The sequence below is a fragment of the Vanacampus margaritifer genome, chromosome 18 (assembly GCF_051991255.1).
Source record: "Vanacampus margaritifer isolate UIUO_Vmar chromosome 18, RoL_Vmar_1.0, whole genome shotgun sequence".
Taxonomy (NCBI): Eukaryota; Metazoa; Chordata; class Actinopteri; order Syngnathiformes; family Syngnathidae; genus Vanacampus; species Vanacampus margaritifer.
The window spans coordinates 10,734,855-10,754,986 of record NC_135449.1 but is presented as its reverse complement, the minus strand read 5'-3'; the positions used below and the strand labels follow the sequence as shown (position 1 = coordinate 10,754,986).

The 20,132-nt window shown below is 39.8% G+C and overlaps 1 protein-coding gene across 2 annotated transcripts; it reads right to left on the bottom strand.

Moving 5' to 3' along the window:
* Window positions 1-3,268: 3,268 nt before the first annotated feature.
* Window positions 3,269-13,671, bottom strand: LOC144038245 (uncharacterized). Of its 2 annotated transcripts, XM_077550557.1 has the most exons (3): window positions 13,634-13,671; window positions 12,963-13,058; window positions 3,269-8,473 (listed from the first exon to the last, which is right to left on the bottom strand). In XM_077550557.1, exons 2-3 carry the CDS (start codon window positions 13,045-13,047, stop codon window positions 4,890-4,892), a joined length of 3,669 nt encoding a protein of 1,222 aa, XP_077406683.1. In that variant the 5' UTR covers window positions 13,048-13,058; window positions 13,634-13,671; the 3' UTR covers window positions 3,269-4,889. The 2 variants fall into 2 exon arrangements, with proteins under 2 accessions (XP_077406683.1, XP_077406682.1); XM_077550556.1 differs by lacking the exons at window positions 12,963-13,058; window positions 13,634-13,671 and adding an exon at window positions 9,441-9,932.
* Window positions 13,672-20,132: the final 6,461 nt, after the last annotated feature.

Below are 20,132 nucleotides of genomic sequence, written 5' to 3'. Positions count from 1 at the left end.
AAAGAACGTAAACTCCACTAATGCACACAATTAGACTGCACTTTGTGGTAGATTTGTGCTGGGCCCCAATATAAGGCCCCTATGCTTTTACGTCATAAAGTACGTAAACAAGCTAGAACTGTGGAGCAAAATAGATGCTGTTAGTCCATCCAATCCATTATCTTCCCTCGGTTATCCAGTCCGGAGTTGCCGATGGCAGCAGTCTTCCTTGTCTCTGGCCACCTCCCCAATACCCCTGGGAGGATTGCTGAGGCGTTCCCAGGCCAACTGTGAGATAGTTCCTCCAGTGTGTATATATTCTGTCGCAATGGCCTCCTCCCAGTTGGAAATGCCCAGAACACCTCACCAGGGAGGCAACCAGGAGGGATCCGGTATAGATGTCACCTCAGCTGGCTACCCTCCATGAGAAGAAGCAGCAGCTCTAGTTCCTTCCGGATGACCAAGATACTAATCTCTAAGGATGAGCCAAGTGGAGAAAACACATTTCCACCACTTGGATCCACAACATTGTCCTTTCGGTTCAGTCAGTTAAACTCAGGTGCTTCGATGTCAAACTAACCCAATAATTCAATCATCTCCAACGTCCTGTTAGTGTAAATTTCGTCAACGAAAACTAAACAAACACTTTCGTCAACACACATTTTTCACCGGACTAAAACTAGACTAGACTAAAACGCTCATTAATAAACAATAGCTGGGATTAAATCAGTATGTATTTTCGTCGACTAATGAAGACAAGACGAAAATGTACTTCACTTAATAAAAACTGGCCTAAAATCTATGGACATTTTGGTTCATGAACAAAAAACGAGATGAAAATTATATGATTTTGTAAAATCTTGTATCTGCTAATCTGTCATGTGACACAGTAACCTTTCAAATCTGTAGCTATGCACAAACACGTGGAGGTGGATTCACAGTGAAAGGTAAAAAAAAAAAAAAAAAGTAAATTATAGTTATAATGTACGGAAGCGTATTGCATTCACTTGAAAAAAAAAAAAGTCTGTTTTTTCCAACTAATTTTTTGGGGGGAGCGTTGTTTTTTTTTAATATTTTTTCCCCTGTTTAAAAAAAAAAAAAAAGAATTCCTGTTTTTTTTTACAAATATTTTTTTCTGAATAATTTTTTCTCCTGTTTTTCTGAATATTTTTTGACAAAAAAAAATTCAGTAAAACTGAAAAAAATATTCTGAAAAACAGAAAGAAAAAAAATATTCAAAAAAACAAAGCAACCCAAAAAAATTAGTCAGAAAAACTGGAGTTTTTTTTTTTCCCAAGTGAATGCAATACGCTTCCGTAATAATGCTAAATTAAATGGCTATAATGTTGCAACAATAATGTTAATCCAAAAGCTAACTAATGCTAATTTATTAGCTCATAGCATGGAGCCATAGTAGCCACTTGTTGATATACTGTAAAAAAAAAAAATCACAAATATTAAAATTTAATTAAATAAAAAATTAGATGAGGTTAAGTAACTATGATAAAAACTACAGTAACACGCGTGATTGAAAGTGGACTAAAACGGAGACTAAATTTAAAATTGGCATATAAAACTAACACTAGTCTACTGCATGATGAACACAAATCTGACTTTGTGGAGAGTAAACCACTCGTAAAGTACACAGCAAGGCCCCGAGATACAACATTTGATCCTCAAGAGGTCAGGAATCTCAATATCTAGACAAAAATGGATGTGTTAATGGTTAAAACACAGGATTTAGAGGAAGAGGGCCACCTAGGTTTTGCAGTTGAAAATGTTACAGAAATAAATCAGATAGTAGCTGTTGTTTTACAGTAGGAGGGGGGCTAATAAACTCCACCTGCACAGTGTACAAACTTAGTAGGCAGAGCATACTTTAGAATATTCTTGTGAGGGTTCCCGTTAAAGGTTGTAGGTCTCTTAAGATGGCCAAGATGAAGAAAACATCTCATGGATGTCCCTTATGGCTGTGGAATGAATTGTGAAGGTAATAATCATCTTGTCACTTAGTATCCAACAAATAAGCGCATACGCGATATACAGCTCACACGCGTTATAAATCCAACTCGTCTGCACCCGGACGATCCAAATTTATCCTTTCCCCTCTTTTGGCAAACAGCTTCCTCCATCTCCAGTTTAAACACACCACGCTGGGACCCTCCACCTTGTGACAGCAGTTATCACCCACCGTGAAACATACAGAAAAACCGTATCGGGTCCAGACAAGGTTTACAAGACCTACCCTCTCCAACATGCCCTCAATCAGATCACTGATTTTCCTCCCATAGGGGCCATTTCCTGCCTCGAACCACTCCCTAAAGACACATTAGGAGAGAAAAGTTTGGCGAAAATGTTCACGGAAAGCGAAGACACAGTAGGTTCTTTGGTACATTTTTTTTATGCCAAAAGAAACATGCATTCAAATTCATATTACAGATCAAAATGTTTCGATATAGGCCTACAGTAATACCATGTGAATTTAAAGGTTAAACTAAATGTATTGTGTTCATTTAATAAAATTGCCTGTCCATCACCAGCCAAAAAATGAAGACAGAAGTCTGTATTAGCTTTTCTAGTTTCATTAAGAAGTGTCAGTGTGTTTCCGCAATATAAATGTTTAGCTTCAGGTCTTTTTTTCTAGGTGAGGCTTAGAACTTTTTGAACGAGTTACGACCCTCAAAGTTTAAACTTCTTGTTGAAACTACATTTTCCTGGCATTTTGCTCTCAAATACGGTATTTGTGAATCGATGGGTGGACAGAGAAGGATTGAGAACACTGACTTAGGCCGTGAACAGTTGCATTGTCATACAACGTGACTCATGTTGCACTTCCATGTCAGATTAAATTCAATCACATGCTACAGCATTTTGTTTTACGCATCCTAAATATCCATGCGATATTTCCATGACTAACAGTATTCGATTAAACATTTTATTTTTCAATAACATTTTAAGGATTTGGAAAATGCAGTTTTAATTTGAATATTTTTTTCCAGAATTTTCATGCCCCTTCAAACCGATTTCTTTGTAGAACAAACACGGTCAGATGAGAGAATATCACATTAAAACCTGAAGACAAAAAGACATTGCCTTGCAAAAGGAATAACAAATAATAATAATAATCAATAAACTACAAATGATCAAGTCTCAAACAAAGAAAGCAGAACGGACTTAGATATAAGACATACATCAATTAATCATATTAAAATGATAAATGCTGAGAGAAAGATAATCATAACAAAAAAATGACAATGAAAACAACATAAAAGGAACTTGAAACACTGAATAGCTTGGAAGTCAACATATTCAACCCATTTATTCAAGATTGATGATTTGTATTTCATTCACAATCACATTTAACCTTCCCATGAAAATTATGTTTCTTTACAGTCCATCTAATCAATCACATACTTTATATGGACATCACCATAACATTGTACAAAGCGCAAATATTTTTGCATCAGTGCTAATTCTCAACACAGGAGGCTTTCAGATTATACAAAAAATAATAATCATCATCACGCTACATAAAATAAAATGTACGTTTTTGTAAATATTTCAAAGGTCCATTTCACAAAGCAGGTTCAACAAACTCTGAGACTAACTCTGAACTGTGAGTTGACCTACCCTGAGATAGGAAACTCTGAGTTTTTGGTTCCAGGACAGCTGATTTGAGTCAGTTTTATCAACGCAGAGTAGTTCCACCTGGAGTTAATTGCGTAAACCACCACCGCATCAAAAAGACCGCATCAATGGCGCCCCGATTTGACGCGTCACCATAGCAAATGGGAGGCAGAGGGCGGCGGCGTTTTTTTTTTTTACCCCTCTCAAACTGGAAATCTTAATGTGATCGTATGGCAAATTTGAAAAGGTCTTGAAAAAGTGCAACACCGCAGCAGCTGCAAAAGAGAGGGAGGCGGCGTGGGAGAACGTTGCTGCTCGGGTCAATGCGTACATTTAAATGTAGTCCTTTGCAATCATAATATTACAGGGGAAACCTGCTTGAATGGTAGCTCATTAATTTCTTTCATTTAGGTGCAATCCTGCGGGGGGGTGGGGGGGGCACTTGACAGCAACTTGAAATATAAAAATATTGTTCACACAGGTAAGGAAAAAAAACGAAGCGCAACATAATAATGTTAATGTTAAAAATGTAACGACGGATTCAGTTGTGTATTGTATTGAATATACAATTAAGTGAATATATTAAGTTAAATTAATGAGTTCCTTAACCCTAATATATTCACTTGAATGAAGTTAACCCAAAATTTATCCAAAGTGGATATATTAAGTTTAATGAAGTCATAATTAATTAAACTTAATATATTCACTTTGAATTAATTTAATTCAATCGTGTGTTACCAATTGAAGCAACTTTATTAGGTTGGTCATCGATTCAATTTGTAATCTTAAATTGGTTCAACAGTTCTCTTTTTAGGAGTACACCTTCATCAACGGGATCATTGTCATGCCATATTCGTAAAAAAAAAAGGACTTTTAATAGAGGCCTATTGACAGTTTTTTTGTTTTGTTTTTTTAAATAACAGACGGCAGAACTATGTTACGCCAAAACTCACCAAATGACCGAATGAATAAGGAAATAAAATTTCATGTGCAGCTGAAAGGAGGCGGAGGGAGGGAATGAAAGAGAGAGAGAAACTCAAGCTTCATTGCAATAAAGCTGCTACCGAGCAAGTTAGGATCACACGGTTACTATGGTAACTGACCAAGAGCTTAAGTTACCTCTTTTTATCAAACAGGCTAGAGTTACTTCTCTTTCTCTGTTTTTAGTTACCTCGCTTTCTGATACGCAAAACGCAGTTTCCCGCATTTCAGGGTTAACAGCCTCAGGGTTCTCACTAAACCTTTTCTGTGAAACGGAGCCCAGGTCCTAACCATTTACATTTTCAATGCAAGCTTTTTTGATTACTACGTTGTTCACCAGCACACTTGTGTCTCTTGGCCTGAAATTTCTGAGAGAATCTTTGGCCACAAACTGAGCAGGCACAAGGTTTCTTACCAGTGTGGGTTCTTGTGTGTTTTATTAAGTTTCTCTTGTCAGAGAATCTTCGCAAACAAACTGCGCAGGCATAAGGTTTCTCACCAGTGTGGGTTATTGTGTGTATTTTTAAGGATCCCTTCTGAGAGAATCTTTCACCACAAACTGAGCAGATATAAGGTTTCTCACCAGTGTGGGTTTGTGTGTGTATATTTAAGGATGTCTTCGCAGAGAAAGTTTTCCCACAAACTATGCAACAAAAAGGTTTTTCACCAGTGTGGATTCTTGTGTGTCTGTATAAGGTTCCCTTCAGAGAGAATCTTTGCCCACAAACTGTGCAGGTAAAAGGTTTCTCACCAGTGTGGGTTTGTGAGTGACTTGTTAAATGTCCCTTCTGAGAGAATCTTTGGCCACAGACTGAGCAGGAAAAAGGTTTCTCGCCAGTGTGGATTCTTGTGTGCACACTTAAGCTTCCCTTCTGAGAGAATCTTTGGCCACAGACTGAGCAGGCAAAAGGTTTGTCACCAGTGTGGATTCTTGTGTGCATACTTAAGCTTTCCTTATAAGAGAATCTTTGGCTACAGACTGAGCAGGCAAATTGTTTCTCACCCGTGTGTATTTTCACGTGTCTTTTCAAAGATTTCTTATGAGCGAAAGTTTTCCTACACCGAGAACATTTCCAGTGTTTGTTGTCAGTGTGACATGCCATATCACCTTCAGCCTCCTCTTCTTCCTCCTCCTCCTCCTCCTCCTCCTCCTCCTCCTCCTCCTCCTCCTGAAGAGCATGTGACACAGCGTCGTCACTTTCTGACAGTGGAGCTAGGAGGCCGTCTGCTTGAGATCCTCCACAGTGGTCTCCATCACCTTCAGTTGTCATTTGTTGACATGAGATCCTGGTTGGAGTCTCCGCCCCTCTGCTCGCCTCACTTGCACCATCTTCACTCTTCAAGTGGACACCAGTCGATGGCAACGCATCGACATCCTTTTCCTCTTGCTCCTCTTTGATGTAGGGAAGGTCTTTTCTCTCTTCTTTCGTGCAAGTGTGCTCAAGCTCCTCCTCTTTTTTAATGGAAGGAGACTGCTGTTCTTCCTCTTTGGGGACCTCTTTGTCATCATTTTCTTCACCAGCACACTTGTGTCTCTTGGCCTGAAACTTCTGAGAGAATCTTTGGCCACAAACTGAGCAGGCACAAGGTTTCTTGCCAGTGTGGGTTCTTGTGTGTTTTATTAAGTTTCTTTTGTCAGAGAATCTTCGCAAACAAACTGCGCAGGCATAAGGTTTCTCACCAGCGTGGGTTCTTGTGTGTATTTTTAAGGATCCCTTCTGAGAGAATCTTTCACCACAAACTGAGCAGACATAAGGTTTCCCACCAGTGTGGGTTCTTGTGTGACTTTTTAAGGTTCCACTATGAGAGAATCTTTGTTCACAAACGGTGCACGCAAAAGGTTTCTCACCAGTGTGGGTTCTTGTGTGTTTTATTAAGTTTGCCTTGTGAGCGAAATTTTGCCCATAAACTGAGCAGGCGCGAGGTTTCTCACCAGTGTGGGTTTGTGTGTGTTTATTTAAGGATGTCTTCGCAGAGAAACTTTTCCCACAAACTATGCAACAAAAAGGTTTCTCACCAGTGTGGATTCTTGCGTGTCTGTATAAGGTTCCCTTCAGAGAGAATCTTTGCCCACAAACTGTGCAGGTAAAAGGTTTCTCACCAGTGTGGGTTCGTGTGTGACTTGTTAAATGTCCCTTCTGAGAGAATTTTTGGCCACAGACTGAGCAGGCAAAAGGTTTCTCACCAGTGTGGATTCTTGTGTGCATACTTAAGCTTCCCTTCCGAGAGAATCTTTGGCCACAGACTGAGCAGGCAAAAGGTTTCTCACCTGTGTGGATTCTTGTGTGCATACTTAAGCTTCCCTTATGAGAGAATCTTTGGCTACAGACTGAGCAGGCAAATGGTTTCTCACCAGTGTGTATTTTCATGTGTCTTTTCAAAGATTTCTTATGAGTGAAAGTTTTCCTACACCGAGAACATTTCCAGCGTTTGCTGTCAGTGTGACATGCCATATCATCTTCAGCCTCCTCTTCCGCCTCCTCCTCCTGAAGAGCATGTGAAATAGCTTCGTCACTTTCTGACAGTGGAGCTAGGAGGCCGTCTGCTTGTGATCCTCCACAGTGGTCTCCATCACCTTCAGTTGCCATTTGTTGACATGAGCTCCTGGTTGGAGTCGCCGCCCCTCTGCTCGCCTCACTTGCACCATCTTCCCTCTTCAAGTGGACACCAGTCGATGGCAACGCATCGACATCCTTTTCCTCTTGCTCCTCTTTGATATAGGGAAGGTCTTTTCTCTCTTCTTTCATGCAAGTGTGCTCAAGCTCCTCCTCTTTTTTAATGGAAGGAAACTGCTGTTCTTCCTCTTTGGGGACCTCTTTGTCATCATCATTTTCTTCACTAGCACACTTGTGTGCCTGAAACTTCTGAGAGAATCTTTGGCCACAAACTGAGCAGGCACAAGATTTCTCACCAGTGTGGGTTATTGTGTGTATTTTTAAGGATCCCTTCTGAGAGAATCTTTCACCACAAACTGAGCAGACATAAGGTTTCTCACCAGTGTGGGTTCTTACGTGTCTGCATAAGGTTCCATTCAGAGAGAATCTTTGCCCACAAACTGTGCAGGTAAAAGGTTTCTCACCAGTGTGGATTCGTGTGTGACTTGTTAAATGTCCCTTCTGAGAGAATCTTTGGCCACAGACTGAGCAGGCAAAAGGTTTCTCGCCAGTGTGGATTCTTGTGTGCACAGTTAAGCTTCCCTTCTGAGAGAATCTTTGGCCACAGACTGAGCAGGCAAAAGGTTTCTCACCAGTGTGGATTCTTGTGTGCATACTTAAGCTTTCCTTATAAGAGAATTTTTGGCTACAGACTGAGCAGGCAAATTGTTTCTCACCAGTGTGGATTTTCATGTGTCTTTTCAAAGATTTCTTATGAGCGAAAGTTTTCCTACACCGAGAACATTTCCAGTGTTTGTTGTCAGTGTGACATGCCATATCACCTTCAGGCTCCTCTTCTTCCTCCTCCTCCTCCTCATCATCATCCTCCTGAAGAGCATGTGACATAGCGTCGTCACTTTCTGACAGTGGAGCTAGGAGGCCGTCTGCTTGAGATCCTCCACAGTGGTCTCCATCACCTTCAGTTGTCATTTGTTGACATGAGCTCCTGGTTGGAGTCTCCGCCCCTCTGCTCGCCTCACTTGCACCATCTTCACTCTTCAAGTGGACACCAGTCGATGGCAACGCATCGACATCCTTTTCCTCTTGCTCCTCTTTGATGTAAGGAAGGTCTTTTCTCTCTTCTTTCATGCAAGTGTGCTCAAGCTCCTCCTCTTTTTTAATGGAAGGAGACTGCTGTTCTTCCTCTTTGGGGACCTCTTTGTCATCATCATTTTTTTTAATGTGAAGGTCCTCTGGCTCCTGCTGGTCAGGACAAACATAGTCACTGATGTCTGTTAGACACAAGAAAACAAACACACATGGTAATATGGCTGTGCAATTAATCAAAATTCAATTACAATTTCAATTATTACACTTCACAATTACAAAATCAGCAAAAAAAATGGCATCCATTTGAGGGTTCCGAGGTGAAAATCCCTGCTGTCCCAAAACAACACAAAGGCTTGTTTCACATTTGCCAAAAAACATCTTTATTCTGTGAACTGATTATTAAAAAATGAAACTTTTTGGAAGGTGTGCAGCCCGTTACATCTGGCGGAAAAAATGGCACAGGATTTGATTTAAAAAAAAAAAAAAAGTACATGATGCTAGCAGTAACGCAAGGTGTGGCAGTGTGAAGCTTTGGGGCTGCTTTGTTCACTCAGGACCAGCACAACTTGCTGTGATTGACAGAAAAATGAATTCTGCCATTTAGCAGAAGATCCTGAAGGAGAACGTCCGGCCATCAGTTTGTGCCCTCAAACTCAAGTGCTCTTGGATCATGCAGCAGGACAATGATCCCAAACAAACAAAATTAAGGTTTTAGAGTGGCCAAGTAAAAGTCCGGATATAAATCCGGATTTATGATTGATAAATATCCACACAAAAAAAAAACAGAAATCAGGAAGGTGGGAAATACATTTTCGTGGCAATGTATTTAATAATATGTATTCAAATTTGTCCCAGACAGTCTGAGGCACTTTATTTAAAATTATATTTGTATATTATTACGTTAAGGGCTCAGTTATTACATTTGCAAATATTTTTTTGTTTATCAAGCCAATAAACGCTTCCACAATATACCTTATGTGTCTGAATTTTTGAACAGGTACTGCATTTTGAAATTAATAGACCACATTTCTTGATCACAACACATCCCCTTTCACCCAAATTAAAAAATGCATAAATAAACACAGGAATATGTTCAACAGGTATTGCAGTAATACTTTCTAAGCAAGTGAGAGTAACAAGTGTACAAACCTGCTCTGCGTAGCACAACACGAGGCTGCTGGCAAAGTCTGGCTGCGTCCAGTAGTTGACGACGACGCTCGTTTTCCTCTTTTGTTCCGCAAAGTTCCTCCGCGTACATTGCAGTCCTTCTTGCGCGCATTTTCACAGGAGAATCTCAACACGTGTCTCTTTGTTAGCGGCTAGCTAGCTAAACTACGCTAACTAGGCCGAGAAGCTTCAACGCGCACAGAGACGCGTTTATTTCACATTTGATGAGTTTCGTTTTAGTCAAGTAAAGTAGTAATGTGCGTACTGTGTCGAGGATTCAGTCCATAAATCGGCAAGAAGTCTTCTTGTTCTTGCGCCGCATTCGAGGATGTCCGACTTCAAACCAGGAAGTGTGTACGGACTACGGCACCTGGCCGTTTCTCAATATGCATTCTTGTCCGTACTTACGTCCTTGTGATTTCTTGAAACGTCATCAGTGGCAGCCCAACTACTGTTCCAAATGCAAGTACGCAAAAAGCCATAAGGGTCAAGCGAAGAAAGGACGGAATACCCGGATGTTATTATCACTGCGAGCTTCCTGGTTCTGACGCATTGCCATAACTGTGTATCACGTGACTAGATATTTTCTAATCATTAGTAATATATTAAATAAGTATCATTTGAAATTATAATTGGAATTATCCAATTTAGGATTATATTGGGGGGGGGGGGAGTTCGGGAAAGACACCGATGTGAGTTGCAGGTTTTAATCTTCTGAAATTGTGGTAGATCTACAAAAAATGATCTTTGAATACATAGTAAATCATATTTAATATATTTTAATATATTAATATATTTTTATATAATATTGTTAATTGCAGGGGGAAAAATTACTAGATTTAATAAAGTTGTTCTTTACACGTTAAATATTTCTTATTATTTACGCTCATAAAAGGGGAGGAATACTGGAATGCACATGCCGTGCGTATCCTGCCGGAAATGGAAGAAGAAAGAAGAACAAAAACAAAAGTGATGCTCCTCCGCTGCCATTCGTTCCTTGAAGTACGAAATGCATCTTGGGATATTTTCTCAGCCAAGCCTTCACCAAGCAACAACCGATGCATCCTTGGTTTAAGCTAGCAAAACAGAAAGACATCCGGGAGATCCGTGTGGTCTTGGCTTATGCATACTTCCGATTGGAACAGTACTTGGGGCGCCACTGATGACGTCTCACAAAACCACAAGGACATAAGTAAGGTTTTCAACCCATGTATGTTGTACAAACACATTTTAAAACATCGACATAGTAGTACAAAATGATTGAAAGCTAGTCACATAATAAAACTGCGAAGAATTACGGAAATACGCCATCGAGATGTATGCCTGCTTGGGAAGTACGTTCTTGACACCGGGCTTACCAAGACCCGACTCGTTGCGTCACAAGAACGTACTCTGTCATCTTGATATTGAGAAACGGCCACTGGCAGTGTTCGAATGTGCAGCCTACTCCCTATATAGTGCCCTACTTAGGGGTCACGCCATTTTGTAGTGGCGTCCGAATATCCAGGGAATGAAAATGCAGGGCACTCCAAATTACCCACAATGCACAACATCAATGTTCACTCAACTGGGTTGATATACACGCCAATGCATTGCGAGTATGAAAAAAAAACATGGCACGAGCGACAGCGCGGGAATCAAATCCGATGCATTAATATATATTCCGAAAAATAATTAATTAGTTTTTATTGAAAATATGTACAGCAAAGGAAATAAAGTACAGTTTTAAAATATTTTTATTCACAATAAAAAGTCTGTGATTTATGTGCCGGTGCTTCGTAAGAGTTATGGTGGTCACGTGATATGCGACAAGGAGAAAGTAGTAGTAGTACTACATATTAAGCCACTATATACAGTAGTAAAGGGCTATGTAGTGAATGAGTGGTTAGGGAATCTTATTTTTTTTTTTTAGCTCTCCACTTTTTTTCCCCCTGTAAATATTAGCATTTTTGATCAATAGCTTCCAGGCTAAGTGACCTATTGACCCCAAATCAGTGCTAGATCATAGCTCCATGTTAGCTGGTTGACATTGTAACAATCCGTAGTGTGGCGCCTCTTTGTTTTTGTGGGCATGTTCTTTTTCGTTTTTTTGTGCAGTGAATGTTTTTGACGGCGGGGAGGCACGATAATTGTAACGCGCGGTGGCGCCTAGCCCACTCCTAGCCCTGTTTTTTTTTGTTTCTTTATAATAAAAATGAACCTGTAGATTTCAGTTGCTCTCTCGTTTTTTTGCTGTCCCGCTACGCCGTCCATGGCCAATCGCCACCACGCATTACAACATAACCCCACACCCCCCGCCCCACCCCATTTAAACCTTTCACTCGTTTTCAATGAACTTAATATTGTACAGCAATGTTATAGCTCAATGCCAGGTCTGGGAACCTATTTACCAAACATGAGTGCATACCCAATGAAACGTGAATGGGTGGTGTATTATACTGAAACATCTTTTAAACTGTTGGCGAAAAACATTTTATTTTGAAAACCGGTCTTTTATTTTGAAAACCGGGTGTTGTTCACCTTCGCGCACTACCATAAATCCTAGATAAGAGCAAACAGAAAGCGCGACCCAGGTCGGATATGAAAAAAATCGGAATTGAGCCGTTCACATTGACATAAAAAAGTCAGACGCAGGTCGCATTTGAGCAAAAACATCAAATTTGGGTCGCATTTGGACGACGGCGCATTAGGGCCACGAATAATTTTTTTTACGGGGGGTAATATTCTGAGAAAAAACGTGCAAAAACTCGTAGAAGCAGAAAACAAAAACTATCATAATAACCCTGACAGTGACCACCCTTCGCTTCCTTCCCAGTTTCAACATTTTATTCAACAACCAGAGGCTTAAAGGGGGAATCCAAGTGGTTCTTTTGCACTCCCTTTACCCTTCCTCCTCTTTACCCTCAACTCTTCCTCCTAAGCCCTCACTATATCCCACGTTTGACCTAATGAATCACAGAGGATGAGCAGGTAAATCCACAGCTGTAAATCCCAGAACCGTATCTGTCCATCAGTTCTCATAAAAGCCCCATTGTTGCTACTAAAGACATTTTAAATACCTTGCCCTGCAAATGTTTGTAAGAGTGGCACGGACTCCACTGAATCATTTCTTGTCATTTATTTTATAAATCACCATCCCGGAACATCTTGTTTCAATCACCACTGAAAATGGTTGATTTAAGGCACTGCATGCACAGACTATTGCAAGATGGATTGGAACTAAAATCAAGAAACTATGCATGCATGGAAGGTTGCAAGACAAGATGTGGACAATTTGACTTGAGCTATGGCTCAAATATGTCCTCTCGTGTTATTTTGCATCTTTATTATTTAGTTTTCACCACAAAATTAAGTTAAACTGATTACACAACAATAATAACATCTCTAGAATCTCCCAGACAATATCTATTGATTCAAAGTTAAATCTGATCTACAGATGGCTTTTCGTCTAAAGGTGGACTCTGTTTAACACTTGTTGCAATAAAGAGGACAGCTTGCTCCTACCATTTAGTCGACAGCTTGTCCAGTTGTTTTGGTGGTACTGATGATGGGTTTGCATGAATCCACTGGGCAGTACTGGATGCATCATGTCCCCTCCAACTGTCAAAAGACCTAACCCTCATTAAAAGCGTATTCCTTGTATGGTTGTGTTGATTTTGATGAAAAGAAAACAACGGCAAACATAACAAAACAATAAAACACAATTTCCTTAAGGATAAAACAATACTGGTGATATCATTTCATGAGGCATGCATACAACTAAGCAACAACAAAAAAAAGTAGCATACTGTACTGCACATTCAAAATACTGCACTGGTTGCAAAGCAGTGTAAGCTTAAAAATTGAAAACCACACCACACCACAAAAGTTTCTTCTTATAAATGAAAATATAATATTTTTCTAAATACTGTATTACAGCACAACAGACCTTTAACGTGAATTATATTGTTACAGACTCACCAAAAAGTGCTTTCACGAGCCAGCAGCCGTATTAGCGTTAGTTTACCAAAGTGACGTCACATGCTACTAAGTGGAACCTGACGCTTTTTGTGCCCTCATTTGAACACGGTTTCACCTCTATCTAATAAATACTTCATTTTGGTAACGTTGAATTCACTTTGTAACATTTATTTCTTCGTTTCTTTTTAAACTAGAACATTTTACAAACACTTTACCTGGTGATGTCGCAGCTTAAGCAACGCGCCTTCCACGCACGTCACTTCCTGTTTTTTTTAATAACGTCCGGTTGTGTTGAGGTGCCAGAAAAACAATGGATCTTGAACACACAAAAACTGAATCAAATATCATACTACATCACCCATGCGTTCATGCTAACATAAACAAAAAATTAACTGATTTTAAGTGGTTTAGAATTTTGTACAGCAGGGTACAGGTGTGTGTAACTATTAAATTAAGTTATATTAAATCAAGTTAAATATACACGCTTCTAATCCTACAATGACGATTATGTCTACTATTACAATACTTAAAACATTTTCACATTTAATAATAATATTATGGAATATGCAAAACCAGAAGATGGCAGTGCAGAGCTGGTGGTGCCAATACTCCAATTTATGTCCCATCAAGTGTGATTTTATGCTTGTAAAATGATTACACGGATACATGTGTGTGCAATTGCGTGCAGGTTTTTTATTTTATTAGAGATCTATACACTGATGTGAAGCAAGATCTATCGGGGAAGGGGGGGGGGGTGTTTTTTCAATTTTACAAGCAGTTTGAGTAACGAATCACCTCCTCACAAAACCACATTTATTCTTTGCTGTTATTTAAGCTTTTCCTACCACACATTTTGTAAATGACATTTGAACTATGCATTCCATATTGTTTATGACTAGTCTCAACCTGAATGCACAAATGAACCATTGTGTTCTATAAAAAGGTTTGCGGTTTCACTCTCCTCTTCCAACTTAGTCTCATCCCAATAAACATTTCTCCTTTCCCTACTCTTTTTTCTAAATCCCATAAAGCAAAGTAAATCCAAAGTAGCACACCTTAAATCAATCTGGAATTTTGATATCAAGTTCATATGGTTGGACAGGCTGCAAAGATGGCGGGAGATTTATTTTCCTTTGCAGCCGCAGGACTGTAAAAGGTGATCATGACCATAAACATTTACAGCATTTAAAAAGTTGAATTTTATAATATACGAAAGGATACGGTTGGAGAGTCTTGTTAGATGTAGGCCCAGAAGTGAATAGTTTGGATTAGGGTGACATCATACTTGGGTTACGAAGAAATATCTTTTAGCTGTTCTGCGATCCATCCTCTCCACGTGTGTGTGTGTGTGCATGCGTGTGACAAGACGACACACTACACTAAGCCTGTATAATATTTCACTGCAGCACGCGTGTCATCTTCACCCCGTAATGAATGATAGATGTTACATTAAACAGTATAGGCTATTCATGCATTCTCCAGCTGCCTACATGTAGGTGTGTCTGCATGTTTCTTCACTTATTGCCACTTCGCCATCAGTACAACCTTTTGGGGAAAAAAATTCCTGTCCAAAAAAGAAAAGATGGCAGACACATGCTTGATGCAAGACAGTCATTTTCTTAAAAAAAAAAGAAAAAAAGAATACAACCCAAAAAAAACGCTTCAAACTATTTTGTCATTCCCTGATGATGTTTATGTTCAAACTAAACATAAAACTAAAACTACACTAACCAAGGAAAGTACATTTCGTTAATGCTAACAAACAACACAAACGTCATACATATGCTAACAAATAGCACTGGTGCTGCTGTTCCGACCCTTTAATCAGTGGATATTTGTACACAATAGGTTGAGCAACACGTGTAAACTGTGAGGAACATAGGACTCAGCATTGTTAAACTAAATAACTTCATCACAAAATCCTGTTTCAGCAACAACTACTGCTTTTAGCTTTTAGTCTGTACATCGGCTGCCAACAAAAATATACAGTTAAATCAATTTACCATGATTATTTACCGTTTTCTTGGCTTGTTCGGCAATGTACAGTAAGTTTACCAAACTTTACTGTACATCGCTGCTGTGTTCCTAGAATCTGATAAGGTCTGGATCTGGCTCAAAAAGGAGATTTACGAGAACATCTTTACTGGACGTGATCCAGGTCAGTCAGACTTTATCTGGGAGGCCAGCCCAGTACTCTTACTAACCACTGCTTTGCTTTGTTTTTTTCCCACAGGCAGTTAAGGAATTTCAAAGGTTTTTGTGCTTAGTCTAAAGGTTGGGGTCAAACCATTTACATGAGTGCAGTTTTTACAGTCCAGTGGCATTTGTTGATTTTTGAATTGTGTAAATTCACCTTCAATCCAAAATCAGATGAGCATATTTGTATATACACGAGGTTCGAAATAAGCGGTTTTGCATAGCAGTTTTTTGCACCTCATTTCAACATGAGACCTAAAAAGCTTTGCTGAACTCATTTCGCCTACCGCAGGAAGGTCAAGAGAAGCTCTGTGCTATTACACAGAAGAAACATGCTAGCAACAGTTATGGCTGGCTACTCGTGCACCTAAGCATGTTGTGGAGTCGCTCCTAAGTCAGTAATCAACACCTGTGTGACGGCGAATAAGCTATATTTCTGACAAGTGTCATAATGATGAAGGGATGATGAGAAAAGACAGAGAAACCCTGCTAAATGCTAAGCTATCCTAATATTGACACGGCTAGCACGTTTAACACCACAATTAAGTGCTTGGGTGATCGATGACACTTTACACCAAAGTCTAGCTGCAACTGCGTTAAAGGACTCTAAAGTAAAAATCATACTCGCTAAACTGAACCGGAACCGGACTTTCGTTACATTGTGTCGTTACTATATAAAGACTGCATTTTAAGTAATGACTTAAACATTGTTTTAAATGTATTCATAGACAGAGATTTGGATTATATTTAAGGCTCTAAGCACAAAGTACTCTGGGTTGACATGTCAAAACAAGATGGATGCATGTAGGCATAATAGTTTCCAGTGTGTGCTGAATGGTGCATATATGCGCTGTTTGTATTTGAGGGAAGCCCTCTTAAATGGCTCCATATAGAAGAACTCAGCGGGGTTCAGATGTGTTTTGTGTTGCTGTTGATTCAAGCTGCGTTACTCACAGGCCCTAAAAGCATCATGGGTGGCCACTTTGGGCCAACAGCCAAACATACGCAAATGCACGTAAACTCAAAGAGCGAGGTGTATACAATTAGCATGTACACAGTAGACTGGCACATACACACACTCTCGTATTGAGCGGCGCGTCACAAGCATTAATGCACACAACCATAAAGTAAACACGTAACTTCTGCGCAAATTCATTTGGACACGAGCACACGCACACACAACTGCAATCACGTACCCCCGCTGGGTCTAAAAACAAACAGCTCAAAATATGGCATTTGTCCTCTGATTAAACACTCGCATTCCTGCAGGCTGCATTTGGCCAAGCCGGGCAACAGGCATCGTAGTGACAGTCGGACATGGGGTTTCTCCGCTCATGAAAGGAAGCCTTATGACAAAGTCAACTCCATAGAATATGAAGAAAAGAAGCAAAGCTAGCTTAAATATTTATGTGTCACTCCTAGTTGAAGTAATTTAAACTGTAAAAGTGATACATAAAACAAAAGAGAATGTAAAATAATATATTTGAATACCAATATTTCAACCAAGTCATATTGTATTAACGAAGGTTAACTAGCTTAAGGGCTAACATACAATACAAAACCCCATAGAAAGGCTAAGAGAAATTAGCATATGTCACAGTAATTGTAAACCTTCAAACAACTCGTCGTTGTCCTTTGAAAAACACTTAACTAAACTGTAAAAGTGACACATAATACGAACAAAAATGTCAAATAATACATTTAAACACCAAAATGTCATATATTTATGGAGGTCAACTAGCTTAGTGCTAACATACAATAGAAAACACCAAAGAAAGGCTAACAGAAATTAGCATATGTCACAGTAATTGTAAACCTGCAAACAACTCATCGTCCTGTGAAAAACACTTATGTCCTCTTTTTTTTGTAAGTTTTTGGCATCTCGGGATTCAGTTTCATCCCATAAACACACCTAAACTTATTGAAACACACTTTTAAAATATTCCTTAAAAGTTTTATTAAAACTAGTACTAATATTTTAAAAGCATGCATTTGCTCTCCAAAAAAAGAAGCAGTTAGCTTAAATCTATTTATTTGTCACTCCTAGTTATATTTAAACACCAACATGTTCAACCAAGTCATATACTAACGAAGGTCAACGAGCTTAGGGCTAACATACAATACAAACCACCATAGAAAGGCTAACAGAAATTAGCATGTGTCACAGTAATTGTAAACCTTCAAACAACTTGTCGTTGTCCTGTGAAAAACACTTCTGGGATTTAAAAAAGAAAAAAGTTTTTGGGATGTCTGCATTCAGTTTCATCCCATAAGTGTAGAAATGTAAAAAAATTACAAAAATAGACATAAGTGTTTTTCACAGGACAGCAACGAACTGCTACTTTCACACACAGAGTGGCAACGTATGCAACAAAAGAGAACATACTCTGAGATGCTGACACGGTGAGTGGCATGCGGACACAGATAATGATTTATATGTATTTTTAAAACACAGAGACGTGTATTTTGAGTCAAGGCTGCAGTTAATGCCAAAATTACAAACGGTGCTTTCGTGCTTTACCCTGAGGCTGAATTTCATAATGTCTTATTGAAAAAAGCAGCATATAAAAAGCACGTTTTAAGTAAAATACATCAGGGAAGTGGGAGCTGTGGTGCATGTAGGTGCCCAGTCAAGTGAAACAATCCCACACACTGTGGCTACCTTACTCCAATTGTTGACTTCATGTTCAGTCATGCAAGTCTTATTGAAAGAGCGCGGCTACAATGGTCAAAAACGGGTAGCAGTTAACAAGGCAGAGAGCAAGTGCAAACACACGCACACACACACACACACACACTACACAAAGATCGGAGGAAGACATCTTTATTGGACAGGACGGAGGGTAACCCCGGAATTTCCACAAGGGAATGTCCTGGAGTACTGCCAACATTTACTGAAATGGACTAACAAGCAAAATTTGCAAACTAAGTTAATGGCACCTAATTAACATTACATGTGTCAGGCAGAGGTGGCAAATCCAGGTACAGAAAGTAAAAACCCAGCCACAGTTTGGCTTTAGCGCCAGTTGCTGGCTAGCTAAATCCTCCCATGGTGCTCGTTTATCTGCTAGGGAGCTAGCTAGCTAGGGAGCATCAGGGTTTAAAGCCAAACCGTAGCAGGGTTTTTACTTTCAGCTGCTAGCTAGCTAGCTCCCAAGCTAGCTCCGATGGTGCTCGTTTACCTGCAAGGGAGCTAGCTAGCTAGGTAGCATCAAGGTTTAAAGCCAAACTGTGACAAAGCTTTTACTTTCAGGTGCTAGTTAGCTAGCTCCCTAGCTAGCTCCTATGGTGCTCGTTTACTTGCTAGGGAGCTAGCCAGCTAGGTAGCATCAGGCAAGTCGCACAACAAGCGACTGGTGAACTGGACAATCGTGAACGAATTAATGCCACCTGGAGGTCAGGTCGGCCTTAAGCATTTGCCTATATTGCCAAAAGTGTGAGCTCATCATGCAAATAGGGGAACTAAACCCAACTAGCACTAGTCAAAAAATAGTGTTCTGATTAATAGCGCATTAGTTGGATAAAAATTCAACAGAATCATTCATCATTCTTTCTTGATGTCAGGCATTTGGGTTAATTTTTAGTAAATTTGGGTTTAGTTCGCACTGTGTTCCGTTGTGAAGGTCAAAATGTGGTGTTGTGTTCAGGTTCTGTGCTTAAATCTTGGCTCTAAACTTTCTGTGTGGACTTAATGTTCTCCCTATTTTTGCGTGGGTTTTCTTCAGCTTCTCCATTTTTCTCCCACATTTCAAAAACATGCACGCTAAGTTGATTGAAGGATCTAAATTGTCTTTAGGTGTGGACCGTGACCCTGAGCAGGCTATGCTGTACAAAATGACCTTGTCAAAGATGGTCTAAGCAGGTTAAAAAACACATTCTTCTCCATGTCTGGTCACACTGCCGGATTTTAACTTTCCAGTCTTTTGGATCTACCTGTATGGTCTGCTAATGCTGGCTGCACTCTTGCCTCTGCACCTGTAATGTGATCCACCAAATTGTAGATTTATGACTTTTTAGAAACTCATGGCTACTAACTGCAGCCAATAGTTCTTTGGCCCAACTCAAACTCGAATGTATCCCAATATTAATCTCAGTTAAGTCCAGTGCTGAGGAAATGTCTGCAGGACATGGACTGGACTCCAGCGCAGAGGACTCAGCAGCAAAGCTGTATCCCAGATGTATGCTATGCATCAAGCATTTCCATTGCAGCCTATTGGACGACGTGGCGCCCCAACGGCTGTGGATCACAATGTCTTCCAGTGGCTTTATGACTCAAGATCTTAATAAAGTATCTGAATCATGTCCCTCACGTCTATGTGCTGAAAGGATGTGCCTTAAAGAGGTTTGCAGGTTTTCTCCTTTGAAGGATCTGTAAGGAAGGGATTTTCCCACTCCAATCCATCAGCGCCAGTCCTCTTTGTGTCTTTAAAAGGTTGCTTTAAGAGGTGAGAACGTAGATTACCTCTGAATCTCCTCCTCATGCGAGCTCCCAGAGGACCCGGCACATCATCACGCACT

Coding starts and splice junctions, on each gene's coding strand:
- LOC144038245 (XM_077550556.1), bottom strand. CDS start 9,570: ATGCGCGCAAGAAGGACTGCAATGTACGCGGAGGAACTTTGCGGAACA. Junction 8,474..9,440: donor TGTTGTGCTACGCAGAGCAG/GTTTGTACACTT, acceptor TGTGTCTAACAG/ACATCAGTGACTATGTTTGT.